Source organism: Dermacentor andersoni, chromosome 6, assembly GCF_023375885.2.
Source record: "Dermacentor andersoni chromosome 6, qqDerAnde1_hic_scaffold, whole genome shotgun sequence".
NCBI classification, from domain to species: Eukaryota; Metazoa; Arthropoda; class Arachnida; order Ixodida; family Ixodidae; genus Dermacentor; species Dermacentor andersoni.
The window spans coordinates 88,775,340-88,801,010 of record NC_092819.1 but is presented as its reverse complement, the minus strand read 5'-3'; the positions used below and the strand labels follow the sequence as shown (position 1 = coordinate 88,801,010).

Genomic DNA, 25,671 nt, shown 5'->3' with positions numbered 1-25,671 from the left:
GGACTGTTTGTCGGGTTTCAGAAGCGACATCCTGTTGGAAACAGTTGTCCACCCTAAAATGGCTGCGCGTCTCTTACGTGCCGCTCAGCGCTCTGACGCCTTGCAGCCGGTACATGCCTTAGGTCTTGGCCCTTCCTCTCTGGAACCCGAGTCGGTGTGGTAACTACCGACACAACAAACAGGCTGTTAGTTTTGAAAGTAGCTTTCAGCTTGCAGAACATCCAAGTCCATCCAAGTCCGGTGCTTCTCATGCATCTGCCATTAGTTTGTCATTGAGTTCCCGGCTTCATGCGGGTCACTGTGTGGCACATGACATGACGTAATGTTGTGTCGTGTAACTGAAGATTTTAATGCATCGTCTGTATGGCAAGTTCACCTGGATCATGCTAATCCATCCTTTCCATTTGTCGCATTTGTCACATAATCCATCCATTTGTTGCATAATTGGGGGATGCCTAACCGGGGCTCCACAGTATCAAGGTGCCTACCATCAAATAGAGTGACTGTAGGGGGGGGAACACGGCGACAAATGAAAAAATCGGTGAGCATATGTCCGAGGCGTGATGTCATTACACAATAGCTCACTTCATGACAATGTTGTGCTCTGCAACGTGCCATGTTTAATGAAGTGGTGATCATCATTAAGTTGAATCATGCATTCCGGTAATGTGTGCACTTATGAGATAACATGGCACCGGATTTGGATTTGGCAGGATTTCAAAACCTCAAGGAAGACCCAGCAGCTTCTTACTACAGGCACATCAAAGCCTTGGCTCTGCCACGACCGGTAACAGGGACCAAATTATCAGTTTGCAATATCTCCTCAGTATAGTAGCATTCATGCCAAAGATTATTGTTTTCTTCACAAGTTTCAGCAAGAGATTTGATTGGAAGGATTAGCTTTGCAATATGAAAGAACTATAATGGTTTGCAAAAGCTTCATTAAATGCCAGGTAGAACTTGCTTGAAGTCATGAGGAACTTTCTGCATCGATCTATATGGGACATTGTGGGGGAATTAATTTTTTTTTTTTTAAGTAAAATGTCACTGAAACCTAATTTGATGCAGCGAGCTTCACCTATAGTTCAGCAGAGTTGCAAGTTGACCGGGAAGTTACATTCTCAGAGTATACCAACTCACTTGGTTTGTACTTCGATGTCTTGGAGGAACTTTTTCAGCTTGGCATGGAGGGTCTGCTTGGATTCCACTGTTTCCTCAGAAACAATGGCCATACCAGGCGTTTCGGTGACGACGCAGACACCAGCATCGTTCACCTTGTAAGTCGTCAGTGGGTAGCTTGCACAGGCAATCTGGAGACAATGTAAGATGCATGGGATGAAGAAGCATGGTAAAACTGTCTGCCAAGGAAGCGAGTCGTTAGTCTGATTTATGGGAGATACACACCACAGCCGCAGTGGATTGCCCGTTGCACTGTGCTAAAACATTCTATTAGGATCACGAAGTGCTCCACGAAGATTCCTAATTTGTGTAATGAGGCCATGTATATGCATATTGCAACAGTACAGGAGTTCCCGAACATTCTGGCCTTGGGGAACCCCCCCAACCATCACAAAATGCTGCGAATCCCCCCCCTTTACCTTACTTCTTTTTTCCAGCTATGTGCTTATCCACAGCCTCGCAATGAATGTTGTGATTAATCAATTTAACAGCTAAAAAACAAAGTGTCCAGAATGAGTGCCATGTGAATGAAACAACAAAGCGATGCCATCACCAAGTCAGCTTCGGGTCTCCGATGTTTATAGCTCAGCGTCTTAACTTTAACCTCAAATCTCGAAAGCCATTGCCCTTTACTGGAGAACTCGGAATAGCACATAAACACCCGAACCATTTTTTTCTGCACAGCTCTACCCTCTGTAATGCAGTGTGCACAAAGAAAACGGCTGCCGCTTTATAGTACCCCACGCCATAAAAAAAAGTCCTGACGCAGACAATATGTTGGACGCACAAAAGTTAACTTATCTTTGTTGTTGAGCAAAAATGACACAGGTCATTCGCACTGTAGAATAGTCATCGAAACATATACTGATCGCAATGCTAATCCTAAAAATCCACGCCTCCTACACACGTGGGACTGCAATTTGCCTCATGCGAGTTGATGTGGTGGTTCCACATTTTATTTCTGACAAAGTAGGAACTAATGCAGTGCACTATCAAACCACATTGTGTATATGGAAACTGCCCCATGGGGAGATAAGTAGGCCTTTACGACGAATCTCGTAAGAGATTCCCGTCCGTGTGTTGTTACAATTATTACAACAACAGTCAATCGTCCTACGTCGGCTATGGGCCAACACGCTGCAAGTTTCAAAAGTGGCTTTCAGCTTGAAGGACATACCACACGTTCATTTTCGTTCAGACCGTTCCATGAGTACAAATGAAATGGGGGTGAATCCCATAGCAATGAGTCTTGAATGCCGCTGCCATGATGGTCTTTGTCGTGAAGACTACTGTAGATGCGGCATGCACTGGCTCTGTTAAATCCGAACTCTAATGGAAATATCCATTGATGGGGGATGGGGTCGGATTCATTTTGGCTGCTCAAGGAACCTTAAAGTGCTGCTAGCGGAGCCCCTGGGTTGCACAAAATCCAGTTTGGGAACCCCCAAGTTAACGTACCATAAAACATAAGAAAGACGTTTTCAAACAAGCGATGCTTTAACCATTCTGACTGTAATTATGTTGGTATTGGGTTTTCAGCCTTGCCTGTGCTGATGAGTTGTAACAAGGTCCGCCAACCAGAATTTCAGCACAAATATAAGGAAAATAACAGAAAAACAAATATGACAGGGAGGGAATGTGGCACATAATTTTCAATTTATTGTAGCTGCACCTCATCATATCTGTAGCACCACAGACATTCGGTGGACTGAGTGATGCGCCGTCAATCGCAAACCTGCACTTCCTGCTTCGAAGAGGTTGGCTTTCCCACAGAACATAGTTGCCTAGTGGTGGTTCTTGCCAAACGTTGAGGCTCGAAATCAGCACAATGCGTTGGCGGGCTAGTTGGTGCAGATCCATAAATACTTTGTTTAGCGCAATACAACGGACACAAGAAAGGCGACAGGACAAGGCGGGGAAAGGAAAGGAAAGGACAGGACAATCAGGGGAAAGGAAATAAAGAATTGCCCGAAGCAATTCAGTAATCTAGAAATTAGCATCTTCCTGAGTAGCTATATACATGGAATCATAAAATCCTAAAGCTGTGCCTGGCGTAAGAGGCACACCACTGCGGAAGGTTACTGAACACCTGACATTTCATGTGATGTTCTCGCATCAATCAAATGCAAAGATTCAGACAAGTTCTCTAACCACTGGTACATGGAAAAAATTCATGAAAGCAAGCCTCTACCTTTATGGAGTATGCCTCGCCGGGAGTGTGGTCATTGTAGAGGATCATGTTCTGCTTCATGCCAAAGCTTTCTCGCACACCCAGATGGTAAAAGAGAGGGTTACGTTGGTCCTGCATTGAAGAGACACTAGCTATCAAAAATACAAACATATGGCACACTGCAATAGATGTGCTGACTCTAGGGTAAACACACCGCACAAATTTTCATCTTGTTCCCAATGTCTGCCACACGAACTTCTTGATGCGAACAATGGCATTTGTAAGGTGCTGCTCTCACATTCAAACACGCATAAAAAGAACTTGCTTAGAACATTAATTCATGCCCACATTCCCCGACTGTGAAAGGTTCCCCACCAGTGCTTTACACTGACGCTAGACTGAGTGGCGTTCCAGAAGTCTCACTGCCTCATCATCTGAGAAATGCCAGAGATGCTGCAGCACCCACCTGGATAGAGACGTCAACAATGGCCACGTCTGCATTGTAGAAAAGGTCGAGCACCTTGGTCTCCCCAAAGTCAAGCTTTTTGAAGGGCAGCTCATGCAACGTGGCCCCAACACAGTTGGACGCCTTTCTGATCTCCTCGTATGCTGCCTTGCGCTGTGCCAACCGACCACCTGCTGCGCCCGTACCAGTGATCTGTGAACGAGACGGTGGTACCAAGCAAACATGTCTACAGCATAAGTCATTTCCGTTAACTGAGGCACAAAGGAGAAATATTAATTTAAGATCCTTCTGGCTTCTGGAATGGAAAATAGGATAGCCTTGCTATGATCAAAAAAGGCTTGCCTAGCCAGAAAGGACATTATAAGAAATGGGCAATGTGGTATCATACATCATAACAATGCTTGGCAGAGGCTGGTTAAAATCTTTATTCAAAAAGAGCATTGGAGTTAATTCATAAAATGAAAAAAAGAAAACAATCTGCCACAATACTTTGAAGCCTGTGACATCATCAGCACTGCAGTTAAAGAACAAAATTCGAAAACGCATTTTCATTTTACCATACAAGTGAAACCTTTGCACCCAAAGTATGGAGTCAAATGTGCAAGAAAAGGTGACTTGCTCTGAGCTGCCCAAATCAGTGAATTAATTCAGCTGCTCTAAGCGCATACTGCTGGGAACTATTCTGAAATTCTGACCTGTAACCTTACAACTGTGTGCAGGTAATACAGGTGCGACGATGAATGTCGGAGAAACAAGGGCAGAGTTAAACCTACCAGGTCAATGACGCAGACCACATCCATCTTGCTCCGGGGATGACAGCTAGCGCTGGCAACACTGCAGCACGAACGGGCATCCACTTCGCTCATGGCTGGGCAGCTCAGCTTGGCTGGAGGAACTTCATCCGAGCTCCGGCACAGGGCTTTTCTACATATAGCGCGCCGGACAGACAAAATGCACACATCAATGGCAAGTCCAGGCATGAAAACTGAGCAAAGAGTGTAGGACTGCAGGTAAAGCACATGAGTGGGAGGCGACATATGCTGAAAAAGCCAGCATTACACCGGGTACGGGATAACTAAACAGTGACAGCAAAGCAACTATACCAGAACTGATGCGCTGACAACACTTCTAAAGCAAAATGAGCACGCACTTGATTTTTGGTTTCAGAAATGCTAACTTCTTTGAAGCTGAAAGCAAGAATTCTTTTAAATACATTACCCACATATTGATAAACTTCCCTCCACTCAGCACTCCATTATCACTCCAAGATGTAGAGGCAGCACCAAACCTCAAGTGTAGAGGGCACCTTGCCTTAATAATCCTCAGTGATCCCTCGATTAGCATTTCCTAATCAGGCCATCACAGAATTATGCAAACGCAGTGGAGACATGTTTTTGCTACTTTTTTGCAGGAATTGCCTAGGTGAATTCTTGGTCTGCAGTGTCTACATGAGTCACAGTTCTACACCGTCTGGAGTCTAGGACGATTTTTGAGCCGAAGCCCTTTCGTGAATGTGGGCATCAGGGTTTGTTGGGTGCACCAGGTACTCAGCAACACCTCGAGAAACCTCCTGAACAAACCTAATAAACATAAGCTAATGCTAACCACAGTAATATCTCTGCAATAGAGGGCCCTTGAGTACTAAAGGACGGCCAAGTTGGTTACACATGAAAAGGCAAGGAAAACAGTGCGAGTAGCAAGACAAAGAGCTTAAGAGGTGCCATTTCTTCTCCATGTTGGTGCCTAAGAAATGTTGACAGCTGGCTTAGTGGCCGCACTATCACAAAAGTTCTCAGCATAGAAATGCAAGAACATGTGGAAACGATAATGACACACAAGTGCTACCTACCAACCCAGAAGGCCAATGCAGCATATACGGGGTGTCCCTACTATCATGCACCAAGATTTAAAAATGTGCAAATGCCACATAGCTGGACAGAACCAAGGTAATGCTGTTTGCCGTCACTTGGAGATACTCAGATTATTTTTTGCATTCTGCCTAGTTGCATAATTAGTCTTAATTAATTATTCAACTTTTCAAATATTATAATTCGATGAAAAGCGTCAATGAGAAAATTATAGAGCAATATGAAAAACTCCTGATACAGCCTTTTGGTGCTCAATACGTGCTACATAAAAGTGTTTTTTTTTTTTTTAGTGTGAAAGAAGCCCACGAATACATGCAAAGTGCTTCGAGCGGCCAGTCATACGGCAATTTGAACAAACTGGTTTTTGTTTTGTTGCTACTAGGCCTCCTGATTTAAAAATTGATATCCCCGATAGATGGCATTCCGAACTTTCTGCATGTTTATGCCAGTACTTAAAGGTATAAAACAGGAAGGCGGCTCAATTTTTTTTCTGCTTCAACAGTACTGAGTGATAAGACACTTTCCGAAGAAAGCCCCGTGTGCTGATTGTGACAGGTCACGATGACTACGAGTGTGCAGCTGACGTTCACTGCCAGGGTGCCAAGGACAGTACTTGTGCGAGAACAGGAGACAAATGTGCGAAAGCACTAAAAAGCTTGTTCTCACCCTATCTCAGAAGAAGGCCGCATGAATGCACAATGTTACAAAACTGTGCGGAAGCTGCTGCTCAGAGAATGCCAATTCACATAAACTGCAGCTTGCAGCACAGGTGACACAAGCTGTCAAGAGGCAAGCAGCACAAGTGCTTCGCCTGCTGGATGACGCACGTGTCACACCCTTGACACTCTCGCGACAAGGCCCCCGATGACATGCCTGGCTGCGCATCATCGGCCACGCGGTCACGCACCATCGAACCGCGGTTCGTTACAGTCGCAAGTGCTGCAATTTCAGCGCACATTTGCCACCGTTAGTTGCCGCTAACCATCCCTCCTATGGCTCTCCCCGCTTGCCTGTCAACTCCCCGTCCAGGTCAGTGAAACTATATAAGTAGCACCTGGAACACACTGCCCTTGGCACAACACCTCCACCTGGGAACATAACTGTTTAAAAATCAATTGTGGTGTTTAACATCCTGACACAGCACAGCGGGTTATGAGGGATGTCGTAGTGGAAAGCTGTGGATTAATTCTGAACACCTGGGGTACTTTAACGCGCATCTAAACCAAAGTACACAAGCATTTTTTGTAATTTGCCCCATCGAAATACAGCAGCCACTGCCATACCGGATGGAATTTTGATAGACACTCTACAGCCTCATGTTCAACAGCAGAACACTATAGCCATTGAGTCATCACAGTAGGCTACAAAGCTTGGTTTGCAACTCGCACAGCAGAAACTCAGTGTTCATTCTGACAACTTTCTGAAGAACGCAAGAAACACAGTGCATGGTGATTTGTGGGCTTCACCTCTGCACATATTTCACCTGACACATATTTATAACCTTTCCTTACGAACTGGCATTTTCCCAGAGAACATGAAGAATGCTAAGGTGACGGTAATACACAAAAGTGGAGATAAGAACATTCTCGGGAATTATAGACCTATTTCAATCCTTCCCCTATTCTCCAAAGGACTTGAAAAAATTATTCATCTTAGACTGTCAAACTTTTTTGACAAACATTCCATCATAACTAAATCGCAATACGGATTTAGATCAGGTTTTTCAACAGAAAGTGCTCTACTGTTTCAAAAAGAATTGATACTTAAAAATATTGAAGCAAAAAAATTTACACTCGGCATATTTTTAGATATGTCCAAGGCCTTTGACAAAATCGTCCATGAAACATTAATAGGAAAGCTGCAGTGTTATGGAGTTCGTGGTGTAGCCCTACATCTAATTCAAAACTACTTAACAAACAGAAATCAATGTGTATCGATAAGCAGAACTCTGTCTTCTATGCAACCTGTTAAATATGGAGTTCCCCAAGGCAGCATATTGGGCCCGGTTTTGTTTAATATATTTATTAATGATATTGTAAATGTTGACCATTCAGCCCAATACATTATCTATGCTGATGATACAAGTTTTTTCTTTTCAGGAACAAATATACATGATCTCGTGAATCTAGCTAATTTGACATTAGAAAAAATATGCAGCTGGACACTTAGCAATTCTTTACAATTTAACTGCTCTAAAACTAAAGCTATTCTTTTTCGCTCTAAATCTCCACTTTATGAGCTCTCTCATTCTTACAATCTCATGTTGAATAATAATAAAATTGAATTTTCTTCTACAGTAAAATCTTTAGGTGTAATTTTTCACGAATATATGAAATGGGATCACCATACGGAACTTTTACAAAACAAACTTTGCAAGGTCTTGGGCGTACTGAGAAAATGTCAGCGTGTATTACCAGTTCCTCAAAAGCTTTCGATTTTTAAGGCACTTTTCTCATCACATCTGCGCTATTGTAACTTAATTTGGGGTAACGGAACACAGCAATCCATAAATAATCTTGTTATCCTACAAAAAAAGGCTCTACGTTCTGTTGCAAACCTACCATTTAATGCACATACTTCAGAACTATTCGTTAAATATAATGTAATTACATTAAACGTGCTATATGAATACACTTTATTAGTATCCTTTAGATCTGATACCATAAGAAATCGCGGTTATATACACAGTGTATCTAACTTGCAACTAAATCCTTCTTCGCGCCTAAACAGAAACTCGGAAAAATGGTATGTACCACGGCCGCACACAAATTATGGCTTTCAAACATTAAGTTATTGCTTGCCGAAGACATTAAATAAATTCAAGATTTCTTATGAAAACGTTCGCACACTCCCTAACACTTCTGTTTTTAAGCATGCTGTGTTAAATATGTTTCAGTTAAATTTCACTTTTTGTAAAATATGTCCTGTGCATATTATGTTTTTCTCATTTGACAACCATGTTGAAATGTATTTTTCTTTTATTGCCATGCTGCCTTAGTGAACCGGGGACGTGGGGCCAGTCAAGCTGTTTTTAATGCAGCTTTTTTTCCCTCGTTCCAACCACTTATGTGAAACTCCATGTATGTGGTAAATAAAATGAACTTGAACCCTCCACCCTTATGGTCGTCAGAACCAAAAATGAAGCGGATGCTTGGTGTCTGCTGTGGCAGCGTCCAGGGCCCAAAACCACAAGAGAAAAATGCTTAGAGATGCTGGGATACAAACAGACCAGCCCAATGATTACGAACAGTTAATTATGGGCGATGCAAGTTCCACAGGCCACTTATGCAGCTCGGTCGTGAAGAAGGCCTGAATGCATTCCTTCAACTGTAACATGCCGTATCAGAGCCCGTGCAATAAAAAAAAAAGACTAAAGAAAAACATGAAGACTGCCTTTCTGTCTCAAAGTGATTTAATGCCAGACAGCAAAAACTAGGCTATAAGATGCCATAGTGGTCTGGTTTCATCCTGAACACGACATTTTTTTACATTGCACCAAATGAAAGTTTACAAGTGCATTTTCTTTACAAATTTATGCTTGAGTGAGAATCACATGCATGCATTGCTACACCATTCACTGTCATTGCTACTGTGCATAGAAAATGACATACCTTGTAACGCAAGTTTATAAACGATGAAGTAATGTGGCTTATGACATATAAATGATAAGAAGAGCGCACATGTAGCGATGATTACATGCCATCATTACTCATTTTTCTTCTTTCACATTTATTTCCTCTGCAAATGAAAAATTAGATATCACACAGAGAAGTTTACAATCTTGAATGATTTTGTGCATAGCATTTTTAATTTCTATACATGCTGCTAAGCACTGCATTGTATTTTTCTCCATGTTTCATACCATGACTCGCTTCAGTCAGCAAGTGGGAAACAAAAAGTTATTTTAGGATTTTCTGTACACAATGCATTATTTATTTGCTTGCATTTTCATTTCCAGCAAACGCATTCTCTCGTTCAGATCTCGGCTGAACAGCTGAGCTGCCTTAACTACACAGAACTTAGTTTTCACACTGGAGCCTCATTTATGCTTTTCAAGGAACTCTTTATTTACATGGCTCCTATATTTTGTTTCTCCTCTTTCTGAAAGCACAGCCTGATGACTTAGTTTATAGTGTAGCAGAAACTAAGTGTTATTCTGTACACAATTGCCTCCGTAATGTTTAATGGTGTTGTTGGCATAAAGAAAAGTAAATAGTCGAGGCAGACACAGCAATGTCATTGTGCTTCGATAAACCTCTGCAGCTCAGAGACCTAAACAAAGCACATATGCAGCAAAAGCATGGCAAATGCTAAATGAACTTCACTCTCTTATTTGACAATACCGCACAAGTTCAACACAAGAGAAGCAGTTCATTAACGTTGCATGCAAACGCCATCATATTGAAGTGCACTTGAAGCCTACAACAAAAAGTATTCCTGTATTTCATCAAGTACTGGGACAATAATTCTACTCGCTTGCCCCATTCTTTGCTAACAGACTACCCTAGGCACTGCTGCAAATTACAGTTATTCATTAGTTAACTAATAAGCCATTCACTAATGTACAGGCACTAAGAAGGGCACGTACTGCAACAGAATGGAATGTGATGTGCTGTACAATGTTAATGATTTGCAAACTCAATCATTCGCAGTAGACTGCAGGGAAGTTGCCAGAAATACTGAAAATTAGATTTTCATGAGAATTATGTCAATCAGTGAATACCACTGAATTGAAGGAGCGTAGAAAAACAAGCCTTAGCAATGGTGGTGAATGTGTTGTGTTGCACTTACAGATATTTCTTGCTTGCTACATGGTCAGGTCATCATTTTTGCATTATTTGCATGCAATATCTTCAATTACGTACATATTTGGCCACAACCTGGCGCATATAAAACAGTTCGGAAATGGCAACAGAAACAGAAATGAAGTTATGCAACCGCACTTATTTATCTGTATCTACACAGGAGCTTGACTGGCTCTCTTTAAATGTCACCCTTTCCTTGCTGGAATGTCACCCACACTGAAGAGTCTTGCCAAGAGAAATTATTAGCCAAGCAAAGAGATTCCCCACAGCTAACTCTCGCCAGCAGAAACAACAAAACAAAAAACAAGTATGCGAACACAAGCACTGACTTTTATTGAACCCCTTCCAGGCCACAGATGGGCTACAGGCTGGGTTCATCGACACATTCAGGTAAAAACGGCCGAGACAGCAATGCCATGAACGAGCTGTCTTCGTCTAGGTGCTATGTCACACTGTTGCTTTGGTAGATAGCAGCACACAAAATGTGGGGCAGTGAAATCAAGAGTGAGTTATATTACCAGAGCAAGTAAAACATGCTGAAAACTGGGGCCTTTAATTTAAAATAATCTGGCCATTTTTGGTAAGAATTCAGGATACTACTAGTGTGGCACAGAAGGGGTTAAACTCATTTTCCAGGTAGAAAGTGGCTCATTTCCTCTCAAAAACACTTTTTTAAAATTTAACTGTTTCTCACTACAGTTGAAATGAACAGGGAATCATTTCAAAATCTTTTCAAGTTGTTGCCATCATCAAAACGTACCTCCACATACTCCTGAAGACATGCTGTATGGAAAAGTAATAGGCTAAGTTTATGATACAATTTCTTTTACTGAAGGGAGCAGCCTCCAGAGTGTTGCTGCTGTACAGAGGCATGCCAGGGTTAGTCACAGGCAAACATAGCACCAAAATGATCAGCATGGAGTTATCACTACTCGGTTATCATAAGACAAACAAGTTCCAGCGCCCAGCAAGCCAACACAATGTGTGGCACATGACAATGACTGTGGCTTTACAACAGCCATGCAACAACAAAGATGGCAGCATTCTCAAGTGTACTAAATGGAGTCATGAACACACATTAGTGCATCATATACAAATATCAGTGCTTACATACAACCTCTAAGGCAACCCCATTTAGAATTTAAAAAAAAAAGACACAAAATGTCAAATCTGGTACAAGAGCAGACTGCGTAAGGCAGCATCACAAGGCTGTTTCAAGTCAAGCTTAACCATACAGCCATAAATACCAGTTACAAAACACTTTAACATAGTTATTTTTGTTTTTTCAGTTTCTTTTTCTCAAGCTAAACCAACAAAGAAGTAATTATCTTGGAAACCATATTACAGTTTTCATATTCTTTTGTTCTGAGACTGTGTGCGGAGTGCTGGTTTGCAGGTAGCTAACAAACTAATAAATAAACAACATGGGTAACTGTCAGTAACCAGCTTGGGCACATGGAATTTCTTACTGCTAGCATTAGAAAAATGAATAACAATAAAAGAGCGACCTCGCGTGCACTAGCGCACCGCCTTAGCCACAGTGCCACGCTGGTGGGTACTACTATAAACATTGCAGGCGCCAGAATGATTCTACCATACCATGGCTACCATACTGGAAAAGTGCCTCAGTGCCCCTTTAAAGGGACCCTAAACATAAGCTCTAAATAAGTTCAAATTGATAAAGTATTTTTTGAAGCCCCTATTTTTGCCATAATGGATCAATTATTAGCTGAGAAAAGGAAGGTCAATGTTTCACTTCACGAATTTGACACCAAAACTTTAGTGCCGATACATCAGTGCATCATCATAAATTTCAGGGTTTTTTTTCTTTTCTTCTTTTTCCCATCTTATTGGGCCATGCTGGTTGAGTAAAGTTCTCAAAACTTGCCATGAGCAGTCTTTCCCGCCTTCAGAACACAATGTAGTTCATTTCTAACAGTAAACAATTGCCTAGGCCCTAACAGAAGTCGTTAAAATTTGTGACATCAGGGCGAGAACTTCAAGGCAGCATGTCGCCACCCGTCTTTTCTTTCTGCATGTCTTCTGGCTTACCAAGCTTCTTCTAGTGTTAAGAGTGACGTTTTTAATGTTCCAGAAGGGCTAATTTACTAACACAGCTTAAATAATTTTTCTCTATAGTGCTTCTTTAAGCACTGCTCAAATCGTCCAAGTCCTACACCTGACCAGATTGCAAATCTACACGGATGAAGAATGCGCTTTTTTAAAAGTCGCTTACTTTTCGGAATCGCCGCGGAGAGCCATGAAGCATGTTCAGTGCACAAAAAAAAAAAAAAAACAATGGTTACTTCTGAGATGGGCAAAAGTTATCCATTGTGCAAAGCACTTATGTCTTATCACTGCAAGATAACATAGATATTTTTTTCGCTGGCATTTCAATGGAGCTAAAGTCCTAAGATCAGCTCAAGCAGAAATTATTTTTTTAACATCTGCAAACACATCTACTCATCAATGGCTCATGTTTTTTTAAATATTGAACCTAATGACGTGCACGCAAGATGCTTGAATCACACTCTCTCCCATTCTTAAAAGGAGAAATGAGGCCAGATCACAACTTTTTTTGGTGCCCAAGGTTCACACAAGTGCCAGACATAAGAATTTGTGTGAAAATTTATCAATTAGCTCTTAATCTATTGAATTATCACAAAATAATATTCAGTTAATACACCTGGCACACACATTGCAACAGTAAAATTGAACGATGCAATGCAATGGCCCAAGGACTTAACTGGATGATTCCAATTATATTTTGACTAGCTAGATGTCTTTGATGTTCACCTAATGTTGAAAGTCATCATGGTGGCAGAGTATGGAGCCTATGGCTTCATACAAATTGTTATTGCAAATTAAAAAGTTATTTTGGCAACAATTTATTTGTAACCTAGCGGATGATTACTTATTTATTCAAATACCTTCAATGCCCGAAAACATTACAGAAGGGAGTGGTGACAAAGGATCAAAAGTACACAGTTACATTTTATTTATGCATAGTGCAGCCCAGTAAGGCTATAGCAAAAGTCGGTGTACAGAAGATGATGGCAGTGTAAAAAGAGAGGAACACAAAAATATGACAAAAATGTAAAACGTCTGTACATCTGCTATGGCACCTAAAAACAGAGAGAGGTAGTAACCGGACTTCAGCAGGCAACAAATTGCAATGTTCAGTCATGTGGGGAGAAAAGATGCACAGTAGTTACAGCTACTGTAAAGTAGTTACAAAATAGTCATCTATGGCCGCTTTAAATGGAGGAGGGCAGACGGTTTCAATCAATCACCGTCTTCAGAATGAACAAGTAAAAAAACAAAAAACGGGTTCATTTTCCAAAAAAGAATGGCTATCTTTTTTTGTTGTGGTCTGTACATGATGAAACATACGATGACTTGCTAAGTAGAGAGAGAGAGAGACAAAAGGGGACAAAAGACAAGGAGGCTGGCTAGTGTAGGTACTGGCTGACTACGGTTAAAGGGAATGAAAGGTGAAAGAAGAAAAAAAAATTGAGGAAAATTCACACAATAATGCGATGTTACGCGCTACAATGTTCAAATACGGTCGCACAATTCACAAGTCCTTAAGAACTTCAGAAGAGCCCTTAAGGCCTTGAGTGCCGAACTTAATTTTTCAAAGATTGTACAAAATAATAAATCGGACATTTTCTTGTGTAAGAAGAGGTCAGCAAGGTGTAAGGATGCGTTCATAGAAAATACACTTGGGAGTCGAGAATAATTACACAAAGAAGTGTGCACTACGGATCTGCACAAATTCAACTTGATTAAAATACTTGCGACTTACATCCAAAATCAAACAAATTTTGACACCTGACTGCTGCTATGATCTCGGCCAGCAAATATGTTTTATTCTGAGATAGCCATTACCAAAAACAGTGAAAAAGTAATCTAATGCTATTCACAAAATCATAATGGGAAGCGAAGGATTGTATAAACTGCATCGAAATAGGAAGGAAAATGAAAGGCGTAAGGATGCCAGGGCCCACAGTAAAAATTTTGTTTCTACAGATTACGGCAAAAATCATACAAAGGGGTGAGCCAAATATTCTCTGAAAAGCAAATCTGGTAGACAAAAACAAACTGCATATTCAGAGGACTGCGTGCAAGACTGCTGTCTGACAGAGGCAGTCACTTTACCATTCTAGTCAACCTCTTCAAACATTCATTCGTTCCACGTGGTGAAAGATTAGTCTCACCAGATTTCTTGCATCTTTGGCATTATTAAAAAGTTTCAGTTGAAAATTTCTGGTCTGCTTCACTCTGACCGGTGTGTCCTAACAATTTGCACACATTGTGCAGGGTGCTCATTCCAGCAGTGGAGCGTGAAATGCTTCCGATGCTCCGCAACATAACCAATTGAGCAAAGCATGAGGGTGCGACCACTTGGATTCTTTGTCGTTTTGCAGAAATGCCAATTGCATGTCGTTCTGTGCCTCTAGGACAGACATATAGTGAAGATACGAAATCAATCAGTGCGAACGATGCTCAGTTAGAACTGTTTACTGAAAACAGGCAGCGCCTTAGAAGGCTGAAGAGTTAGAATTTTTCAGTCAGCTTTGTTGCATTCAAGAATGTGAACTACACACCTGAACTCTGAAGACTATTTAAGCCACAGGAACAAGGCTGACAATTTTGCACGCAGCATACCTACAAAGTCCGGCCATTTCGAAATTTCGTCTGACAAAAATCATTGCCGACCAGAACAACGAAAGAATAAAACCCACTACATGGTGGAATATTGGTGCCCACATACAAGCACCCAAAGATCTATTTTCCTGTCTGCCTTCGATAACACACTTGAACCACAAGAACCAACTTCTGCAGCCCTAATATAACCAGCGGTGTCCCAAGATGAATGCACCATGTTTTAAACATCGTGATTTTTACTGATATTTGTGTGATTATAATGTTTTATTCTGGCATGTACAGTTAGCATCAAAAGTATGCAAATCAAGAGATCTGAAAGAACAGCACACTTCCGAGCAGTTTGTGACCATAGGCAGTAAAACCGTACAAACTGTGCTCACATCATACTTCACATCATCGTACAGGCAGGTAACCCAAGCATTAGACAGCAGAAATACTAAGTTTTTTTTCTCAGATGCTGCGGTTCGTAAACTATTGACAACAACCGTACCATTGTACATGCAAGGCCGCAAGCAGTTAACCACAAGGTTAGCATGTAGAACACTGAATTCACTGACAATTTGAAGTGCAAAAACCTTTAACACTGAAACTTCATGAAAGGGCTCTATTTAAAAAATTTTTTTTGCCACCTCAAAAGGAGCAGTTGTTACAATTCCTTCATGTTCAGGTATCAAGCCAAGACCAGACGACTTGATATTTACTTTTGCAAGCACTCTGCTACAGCTAATTGGATGGCAATTTTATGCTAGATTAAGCTTTCTACTAGATGAAGCTTTCCGCATCTTGTTGGGAGATATAGAGCAGCATGGATTAGAAACAAAATGAAAACTGTCAAAGCCCTAAATGGAAGAAGTGTGCCCATGAAGAAGCCCATGAAACACATAACCAGTGTTCCTTTTGGGGTGCAAGCACTTGCGGAAACAAGAAGCTACAGGTCCAGTGGCATTCCCTTTTCCTAACTGCTGGTCTACATTTCATCACCATCTTCTTTTTGCGAGATGCATTGGAATTCAAGTCAAGACCATCTTGAACTGCTGAGGAAGGCTTTTAGGAAACCTTTGCCATATTTATTAAGACTACGGTCCACACTCATTGCATTGGCCCCAATTCGGCCGCACTTTACATTGGCTGCAACCATAATACAGTCGGTAAGCAAAAAAAAGATTATTTTCAAGTATTACGAACCTGAGTCCTTTATTAGATTACATAAATTATACTTCACTACTGATGTGATTTAACATAGTAAGAGGTTCTAGGCACAGTTGAATTTTTTTTCCAAGTGTGGCTACGAGCTAGAAAATTAAGTGATGTCTAGTCTGTACCTTTATATAGTCCGCAATATGATAAACTTCAACATTTTAGACATCTGTAGTCCACGGCCTATAGTCTGGAAAATACGATAATTGTAACGCCAATGTATTTCATAGCATATCTTCAGGGCAGGTATGTCAAAACCGGTGCTAGTATTACGACTTCCGCCAAGCATGCCTGACTTCACTACTGCTAAGCTTCAATTTTGCAATCTTAACATGTGTCTGAAGAGGATGTTCATCCTGGACGAGTCAAATGGGAACAAAAAGTGCATGTAAATGTCAAGTTATTGTAAGTTTTTCTGCTCCTGTGTTTCTGAAGTTCAGGTGAATAACCTCTGTTGGCAGAAGTTATTTCTACAGCTCCTCTTAAATGACCTCCGAGGGACATGAGAATGACCTGAAGCAAAACCATTGGAAGCTGTGGCGAGGTACAGCCGCGTCCACGTCTGTGTAGAGCGTGTGAGCAGACGGCCTTGCCCTGCGGGGCGGCACCATGCAGCAGTTGCGGGATCTGACGCATGGTGCCCAGGAGCATGCGCGGCCTAATATACATGCAGACCTGCATTGCACGAGTAGCAACACTGAAAACGGCCGTTGTTTAACCGAATATGCTTACTTTCTCAGGGCGCCCTCGGTATCTCCACGCCAAAAGATTACGCGTTTCATCTGATAACACGCGCCCGACTCTCACAATAAATTATGTGTGCTTTCTGGCCGTTCCGATTAGGCGGTGATACGAAAAAATAATAACGCCAACGGCATAAAAAGAAAATCGAGGCGTTAATTTTTAATGCCGTCTTCTGTCTGCCTTTGGCGCTTATAGATAATGTGTTATTTTGTATTTTGGCTCCACATTATTTATTACAGGACATCGTGTGTTCAGCGATTGCCGAAGAAGAGAAGCTTCAGCAAAGGGGAACCTCAGGAAGGAGGCAAAGTTTTAATCACAAGGCCCCTTGTGGAAACGTTGTCCGTAGGCCGAAGCTTCTCTTCTTCGGCAATGGCTGAAGACGCCACGTCCTGTAATAAATAATGTTCAGCCAAAATACAAAATAACCCATTATCTATAAGCGCCAAGGCCAGGCAAAAGATGGCATCAAAAAATTAATGCTTCGATTTTCTTTTTACGCCATTGTTGGCGTTATCATTCTTTCGTATCACCGCTTAATCGGAACAGCCAGAAAGTGCGCATAATTTATTGTGAGAGTCGGGCGCGTGTTATCAGCTGAAACGCGTAATCTTTTGGCATGGAGATAGCGAGAGCACCCTGAGGAAGCGCGCATATTCGGTTAAACAACGGCCCTTTTCAACGTTGCCACTCGTGCAATGCAGGTCTGCATGTATATTAGGCCGCGCATGCTCCTGGGCACCATGCATCAGATCCCGCAACTGCCGCATGGTGTCGCCCCGCAGAGCAAGGCCGTCTGCTTGCGCGCTCTACACAGACGTGGACGCGGCTGTACTTTTATTACAGCCACTGTAATTCAAAAGGCCCTTGAAATAAATCAGTTGGGTAGTTGATAGCAGCATGCTTTATGCGATTTCATCTCCCTAGGTCATCAGCTGGGGACGTGACCACGCTTTCATATGATGAAGATGTTACACAATAGGCGTAAAATTATGCATCTATTCCTCATGACTGAAGGCAGCTCTGTCCTCTTGTCGCTTGATAATGGGTAGACTAAACATTCAAGAGACAATAAGAAATTGATTTGTCAATGCTACAGCACCTGTGTTGCATTTCCGTGAGCCCAGAGTGCGACAACATATATTTTTCAAGTTGAATGAACGCGCAATCAACTGCCTCCTTCAAGCCAACCACAGTCGTAATATGCCACCTGTTGTCGCACAACATTAACAGTAGCCTGACCATATTGTTAACTTCTTGAAATAAATTTGGTATGTGGTAAATGCTAGTGCTTACACGCTGCAAATTAACTATTTTCACAGGTTTGGACAGAAGTGACAGATTATGGCAACAAAAACAAGATACCGCGATGGCCACTGCTGTATTCAAATATCCCTCAAAATTTAGGAATGTACTACATATATTTCCCTGAGGAAAAAATACACGGACCTGGGATTCTGCAATCAAGCCGATTTTTTCCTCCACCTATGAACGTGACTATAAATTGAAGACTGCCGTTAAAACTGAGCAGTGCAAATTTTGCGAGTGCACTCGCCAATTTCAGCTTGTGCATATGAATTAGGAATATGTTCAGTTTTTGTAGCGAGCCTGTGGTCCACATTATTTTGCTCACGGCTGTGCATGCATAGACACAAAGAAATGTGTTTAGATCAGAAGGTTCGGTGAAAAATGAAGGCCTTATGTAGTGACAATTAAAAAAAAAAATTTTTTTTAGTTCGTATTGCAGTTTGAAATGGTCAGAAATTAATACTGCGAAGCGGGACGATACGCAAGGTGAGAACGAGAGAATTATTTACAGAAAAAAAAAAAAGAAGAATGAGAGACGACGCAAGCACACTCGCCAGCCACGCTAATGAATATTCACAAGCATCGCACCACTCTCGAAAGCCAAACATCTGCTTCGCAGACATTTTCAGTAAACTTTACACGGAAGCTCGGGGAAGAGCGTATCCGGCGGGCGAAATCCACGCGAGCTCAAAGTGCGAACCGAGGCTGCGATCGCGCAAACAGCAACATGTTGACTGCGTCGCGCCGCGGTTTGCGGCGGCACTATGACGCGCACGCCGTTTATGATACGCAATAAAAAGCTACACCTCGACGCGCTCCGATCAAGCGCCGCGCTTCGTGCAGACCACAGCGTAGACATATCGCGGCTGCCAGTGTTCGAAACACCAGGCGGAGTGGATATAAGCGCGCACAGGAGCAATGTTTGCTGGCGCGATACTGAATGCGTGCCGTTTGCAAAAGAACAAACGCATCGATCCAACAACACGGAGAGAGGACACATAGATGTCCGATGTGATTTCGTTGACACTGCGGCATTAGTACCAATGTGAACGTCGTTACCGCGTTTAGAAGCGAAAATGCGTTCAATGCGAGCGCAAGTCCCGACTCTGTTTTTCGTACAGCTATGCTAGACTTTAATCGAACTGTTGAAAGCAGGCGAATTCTAGCAAATGCCGTGCACTAACTTTTCGGTGGCCATTTCAGATTTCTTCTTTTCTTTTTCCTTTGCGACACAAGTTGAATAGCTGTAAGTGTATCGCGAAACGGTGCGCGCACTACGTACACACACGGCCGTAGCGTTACGTTAGAAACGGGCCGTAAAGACACTTCAAAAAAGCACAACACGTACCGTCCCGTAGCTGCATTGACCTCCGGTCAACAAGCGAAACTATTTCGGCGTGTTTATTTTTCTGGGCGCCCTCGGCGACGACTTGGTGCCGGTCGACGTCTCAAGTTTTTGCTTTCCAAATTAGGAAAGAGACCGTTACTCACTGGGCGCACACGGTTCGAAACACAAGCCACGAAATTGGAGTGTCGATTACGCGCGTGTCGCACTTACATCTTAACGAAAAAGAGTCGAATAGGGGCGCCGTACTTCCAAAGAGGCGCTCTACGATTGCCACATACCGTTACCAAAAACAGCTGCTCGCTTCATTTATATATGGCTTTCTGTAACCGTACAACGGCCTCACAAACCATGTCGCCAAACCAGCCAGAACGATGCGAACAACACCGTCACCGACCCCATGAGTGCCACGACCTCACGGTCAACACATCCGCGAAAACGTCCGGCTCGCTCGCGAACTAGCGCGGACTTGAGTCACACGAGCACGGCGGCAAAATCAAGCGATGGCAAAGCGACTGCTCCACAACACTCAACTGCCCTTGACGTTCATGGACGTCGCACACGCTTCCGCGGCAACGCTGGAGTGTCGAAAGCACAATCACTCGCTGACAAATAATCGCACTCTCACCTTTTAAGCATGAGAATTTCATGGGAACCCCAACGACCATCGCCTCGTACCAAATTCTCTGGTGGACGCCATAGCGATGGTTAATCACGTGATAAACTCTTGAAAGCGCCATGTTTGTTCACGTGATTATGACGCGCTTGCGTGTTGGGTTCCAATAGTTCTAATGAACATTAAAGATTATCCGCTTTTATCAAGTTATGTGCAACTTGCTTTAATTTCAATAATTTACTCTAAATTATGTTAGCTGCAATCATGAAAAGAAGTGCTTTTTGTCGCGCTAACGAACATAACGCTTAATTTTGAGTGTACTCAGACAATGCTCAAGTGCATAGTTGAACGGACGGCGCTCTCCCGCTGAGGTGCCCCGTGTGGAAAAATTTTGCGAGGGCGCTGCGAGCGAACTGGATTTGGGTGAAGACGCGCTTCGCGGCACATTCAACGTAATTTCGCCGCGGGCGCTGAGACCGATTGCACGTGTACGCTCTGATGAGGAAGCGTTAACTCGGGCCCAACTCCGACGCGGCCTATTCAAATACATGTAAAACGCAAAAAAGTTTTTCTGAGATAACGCCTGGACCGATTTTACTGAAATTTGTTGCGTTTGAGAGAGAAAGTTAAATTCTAGTGACTGCTGGAAGCGGAATTTCGATTTAGGTCCTGAACTTTAATAAACAGATTTTGACAAATTCGAAAGTTTGAAAAAGAAATAGAAGCACGAAGTTTACAAATTCATAGCTCTGCATCAAGAGCGGATATCGCAGTTCTGTAAACGGCATCCATTAGATCGTTCAAAGCGGACAAATTCGATACGTCATTTTATATCTTACGTGAATTTGTTATGTTGTTACGAGGGTTCTGCAAAAGCTGTATTTCCATATTACTAATATTTTTGAGATCCATGTGTAACACATAAATTTTGTCCGCTTTAGGTGTACTACCAGATGCAACTCACAGAATTGTATTGTCATTTTTCGTTGCTGAGTTAGAATTGTTAACTTTATAGCTTTGTTCCTCGAAAATTTTCCATTTTGCCAATTTTTTATACAAAAGTGAGGAGCTAAATCGGAAGTTCGAAACCAACAGTCACTATATTTCAAGTTTTTCTTTTAAATACAGCAAACCTCATCAATTTTGGTGCAGTGGTGGCTGAGAAAAACGAATTCTCCTTTTACATGTATTTAGATAGGAGCACCCGAGCTAAAGCTTCCTTTATAATGGTGCTTTATTTCAACTGCAAATTTATATTGACACCTTTTTTGCTACGTACACATATTTGACGCATAGGTTATATAACATGACGTTTTCAATTTTGCTGTCGTCAAATGTTTCGTCTGACAGCGAGCTCGCGTTCATTGCGCGGACGCTGGCGGACACCCACTTTTTCTCGCAGAAAGTCTGTGCAGTACAATTTTTTTTATGGTTTTACTCACTTTGGTTCGCACGCGACTACTATCGGCCGGTACCAGTTGTAGTTTTAGCCAAGTGAACTGCTATTTTAACTGCTTGAACTGCTATTTTCTGAAAGTAACACGTAATTTTTGCCACAGAAGCCGCCTATCTGCAACATGAAGCTACGAAAAAAAATTATTGATATCGTGTCAATTTACGCGCTCTTCTTGTTGGTGGAATATCGATCAGGAGCAATGATGAAATAAACCAGGTTAACTGCGTGGCGCGAAAACGTGCAGATGACCAATGCACATGTAGGCAAATCTAAGGACACATAGACACATGAGGAAAATTATCAAATATTCTAAATGCACTGATTGAAAAAGGGAAAGCTCCCGACCGGAATAAGCGTATTTCTTTTAAAAGCTGCACCAGCCACAGGTGAACCAATCGACTTTACGAGAAAAGGAATCAAGGCAATTACTGGGCATTAATATGAACAACAGTGTTAGGGAAAAAATATTGCCTATGTACCCAAACGGGGAGACGGGGAAGTCTTTACCAGAGTAATCTCCTTCGCTTGTCTGGCGATCTCCTTCAACGTGCCAGCAGGCGATATGAACTAGAAACAGATAGTCTAATCGAATGGAATTTGTTGTTCAGATCGTATTAGACTTGAGGATTTACTATTAAAAGTGATCGAATAGCCATTTCCATTCGAATGTAATGCATAACAGCACTTTTGAAGTCACGAAGGTGAGGGCCCGATGCAAGTGAGGACTCTTATCCCGTGGTTGCTTAGTGGCTATGGTGTTGGGCTGCTCAGCACGAGGTCGCGGGATCGAATTCCGGCCACGGCGGCCACATTTAGATGGGGGCGAAATGCGAAAACACCCGTGTACTTAGATTTAGGTGCACGTACGTTAAAGAACCCCAGGTGGTACAAATTTCCGGAGTCCCCCACTACGGCGTACCTCAGAATAAGAAAGTGGTTTTGGCACGTAAAACCCCATAATTTATTTAATTATCCCGAAGGATTAAGCTGCTGTGGAGTCGTGGCTGTTGCGCGGAAGCGCACCTGTACATGAGAAAATTGAATCACGGTTGCTAATCGGTTCTGCTGAACAAGTTCCCAGCTGTCATGCAATATAACCGCCCCGCTTCGGGGTAGCCTGCATGTAAATCTGTTAACTTCATTCAGGCAATTAAAACATTTTTGGACAGTATCACCATGTCTGCAACCCATTAAAACTGGGTTCCCAATGTGGTACCCCACTCACCTTCTTCAATGAACACAGCAGATCTACAAATATATGTACGTGTATGTGATGCATGGCGTTCCTTTAATTGCTTCATTATTGTTCTTATGATAGTGCACCGGATAATTGAAAGCAGTCGTTTATAATATAGAAGCTGCTTAGTTGAGCGGACGTACAGTTGGAGAAATTTAGGTATGAAATATAAGATAAGCGTAACATGTTTTTCTCAGAAATCAGACTCGAGAATAATTTCTTTCGTTTACACGTACCCCTGAAGAAAGCCCAAGGACGCAGCTACCGCCTATTTTTTCTTGTATATATTAATTTAAAAAAATTCTGGTGTTTTACGTCTGGCGATATGATTATGAAGCATTCCGTTCAGTTCTCATCCCCTGGGGTTATTTAATGTGCACCTAAACAGAACTACACAATTGTATTTCCATTTCGTTCTCATCGAATTCTGCAACCTGGTTTGAACCCGTGCGTAAGCTCCAGTTTAGCAGCGCAACGCCATGTTCAATATGCAGCCACTAATTAGGCTACCGTGCAGCCTGTTTTTTTTTTCGTTGTTGTTGTTGTTAAGCATAGACGACACAAAAAATTTCGTACGGCTTACGGGCCAAAAACTAGCACATATAATGGCTACCTGAAGCTGTTTTCGGCGCCCGAGGTCCGACCGCCATAAAAAGAAGCCGTACCAATTACTCCGCATTCTGTTACGCGAGGAAGAAGGGAACATGAATGGAATGTTGCACTGCAGTTTTTTTTTTTTTTCGTTTTCTATGAGAATACTTCCCGTAAATCTGAGTGCAGGGCGCTGGACGGGACAGATATGTTTTATTTGTTTGAAGCGGCAAGCAGGAAGCTTACATATGTTTTCCGTCTGCGTTTCGCAAGACAAACTGATGAAAAACTATATGCGCAAAAATACACACGAAAGATACATGCACGAAGATGCATACATACAACGGTACAATAACACAGTAGAATGAAAGCCGACACTGCGGCCGCAATGCACGCACAATCATCGAGCGGCATTAAAAAAAAAAAAAACATGAAATAAAGAAGACTAAGAAAAGCATCCATTTCTAAGGCATAAATACATGTCATATGCAATTATAAACACCGTTTGGGTGGTCTGAACGTATCTACCTGCTCGCGAAGTAGTACGAATGACCCTTTCGAGTATCGCCAGCAGTTTCCTACGGCGCAACCTTGATGCGCTCCAATCCACTTAAATTCACTTCGATCGCAGCGCCCCCACAGTATTTTTCGTCGTCGCGCGCCTCACTGCAAAGCAAGTGTCGCCCCGGCCGCTCGCTCCACTCAACCGTATTCTAGTACACTCTAAAGTTACCAAAGCTGTACTGTAGTGACATCTGCCGACTGTGTCGCCAACATTCATGGTGCGTACATAGCCTCCAAGATTCGAAAGCGACCGCCGCTAAATCTCGGATGCCATAGTTCGTTTCAACGAATCGGTAGCGCCAGTGCTCGCCGACACGCCGTTTATTGGAACAGCGGTGCGAATTGACGGGATGGGCCGAGGTTACTGAACCAATTGTTTTTCCTGATCGTTCCTCACGAAATCCCGCCTTTGACGCACGCAATGAAAGAGTGCGGTGAAAGAGAGTCGACGTCGCGGTGGGTTCCCCCGCGAGAGGCCGCCGTGAGGAAGGGAGCGAAACCAGACGCGATAAGTGCGCCCGAGACTCTCCGGGCTAATCAGTGAAACGTCAAAACGCTACCGTCTTTCGCCGCGACTACGTGCACTCCGTTTCGGGACGAGGATGTCTAAAAAAGAGGAGCTCCATGTAAGTTTTGCATGTGTTGCTGCACGGGTGCTATCCATAGACTTTTTCTCTTTTTACCTGCAAAAAAAGAAAACAAAAAGAGAAGAGGAATGATTTCCGCCTGTGTAAGTTCGCGCTCAGTGTATCCAGCGTTCTATGTTTTTTTCTGTAAACGTTTGTACGAGGTACGCGTAACAAATAACGGACAGCATAAGTGTTTGATTTCAGGATAAAAACATATTCATTGCATTGCATGTCAGTGTAATGCAAGTGCTTTTAACCTCACCTAAATGCTGAATGTTTATAGTGAGACGCTCGAAGTTAGTCTAAGAGAGGGCTTTTCAAGCTGGTTAGTCCGGTATGTAAATATATCGTGGCTGAGAGGTTCAACGTGTCTGCGGAACGATTACGTACGCACGTACTTGCACTACTGAAACAAGCCAGAAACAATGTGTTCTCTGATAGTGAAAGAAAGCGCTTATATTCCGTATGCATAGCCGGAACCTTGTGAGTTCCGTTCACTGTTAATGTGAGGAACGACGACAGTCACTAGAACTCCTCGGTCAAAAAAGAAAGAATACTGGATCGTCTCGACGAGATGGTTTCGAATTACGAGCGGCGCGACGCGCATATGCACAATCTACAGTACTATCTTTGCAAGCGACTGAACGAAAAAAAGAAAAGAAAAACGAGAAGTGCTAGAAAAAACAAGTAAGGCTAAACAGACTGACGCGCTTAGTGCCTCCAGCTACAGCTTCCGCAGCCGACAGGCTTGTCAGCCGGTTCTCGATTTCCGCGTGGCGCGAAGCGCGCGCGTTACAGCAGCAGACGACACTTGACGCCCGAGGG

The 25,671-nt window shown here is 42.6% G+C and overlaps 2 protein-coding genes across 9 annotated transcripts in view; one reads left to right on the top strand and one right to left on the bottom strand.

Annotated features, from left to right (window-relative positions):
* Nucleotides 1–20,453, bottom strand: part of Ask1 (apoptotic signal-regulating kinase 1) — a 128,866-nt gene extending 108,413 nt beyond the window's left edge. For 7 of the 8 annotated variants that reach the window (XM_055066463.2, XM_050171303.3, XM_050171302.3 and 4 more), the window contains exons 1-5: nt 20,382–20,453; nt 4,589–4,739; nt 3,816–4,007; nt 3,371–3,481; nt 1,141–1,310 (exon numbers count right to left, since the gene is read on the bottom strand). In XM_055066463.2, the coding sequence (XP_054922438.2) occupies nt 1,141–1,310; nt 3,371–3,481; nt 3,816–4,007; nt 4,589–4,739; nt 20,382–20,392 (635 nt within the window). In that variant the 5' untranslated portion in view covers nt 20,393–20,453. Of the gene's footprint in view, nt 1–1,140; nt 1,311–3,370; nt 3,482–3,815; nt 4,008–4,588; nt 4,740–9,294; nt 9,422–20,381 lie in introns of all 8 variants that reach the window. The other variant, XM_055066464.2, reaches the window with a different exon arrangement.
* A 4,184-nt stretch (nt 20,454–24,637) lies between these two features.
* Nucleotides 24,638–25,671, top strand: part of hgo (homogentisate 1,2-dioxygenase) — a 55,764-nt gene continuing 54,730 nt past the window's right edge. The window contains exon 1 of the mRNA XM_050171300.3: nt 24,638–24,843. Within this exon, the coding sequence (XP_050027257.1) occupies nt 24,820–24,843 (24 nt within the window). The 5' untranslated portion in view covers nt 24,638–24,819. The remainder of the gene's footprint in view (nt 24,844–25,671) is intronic.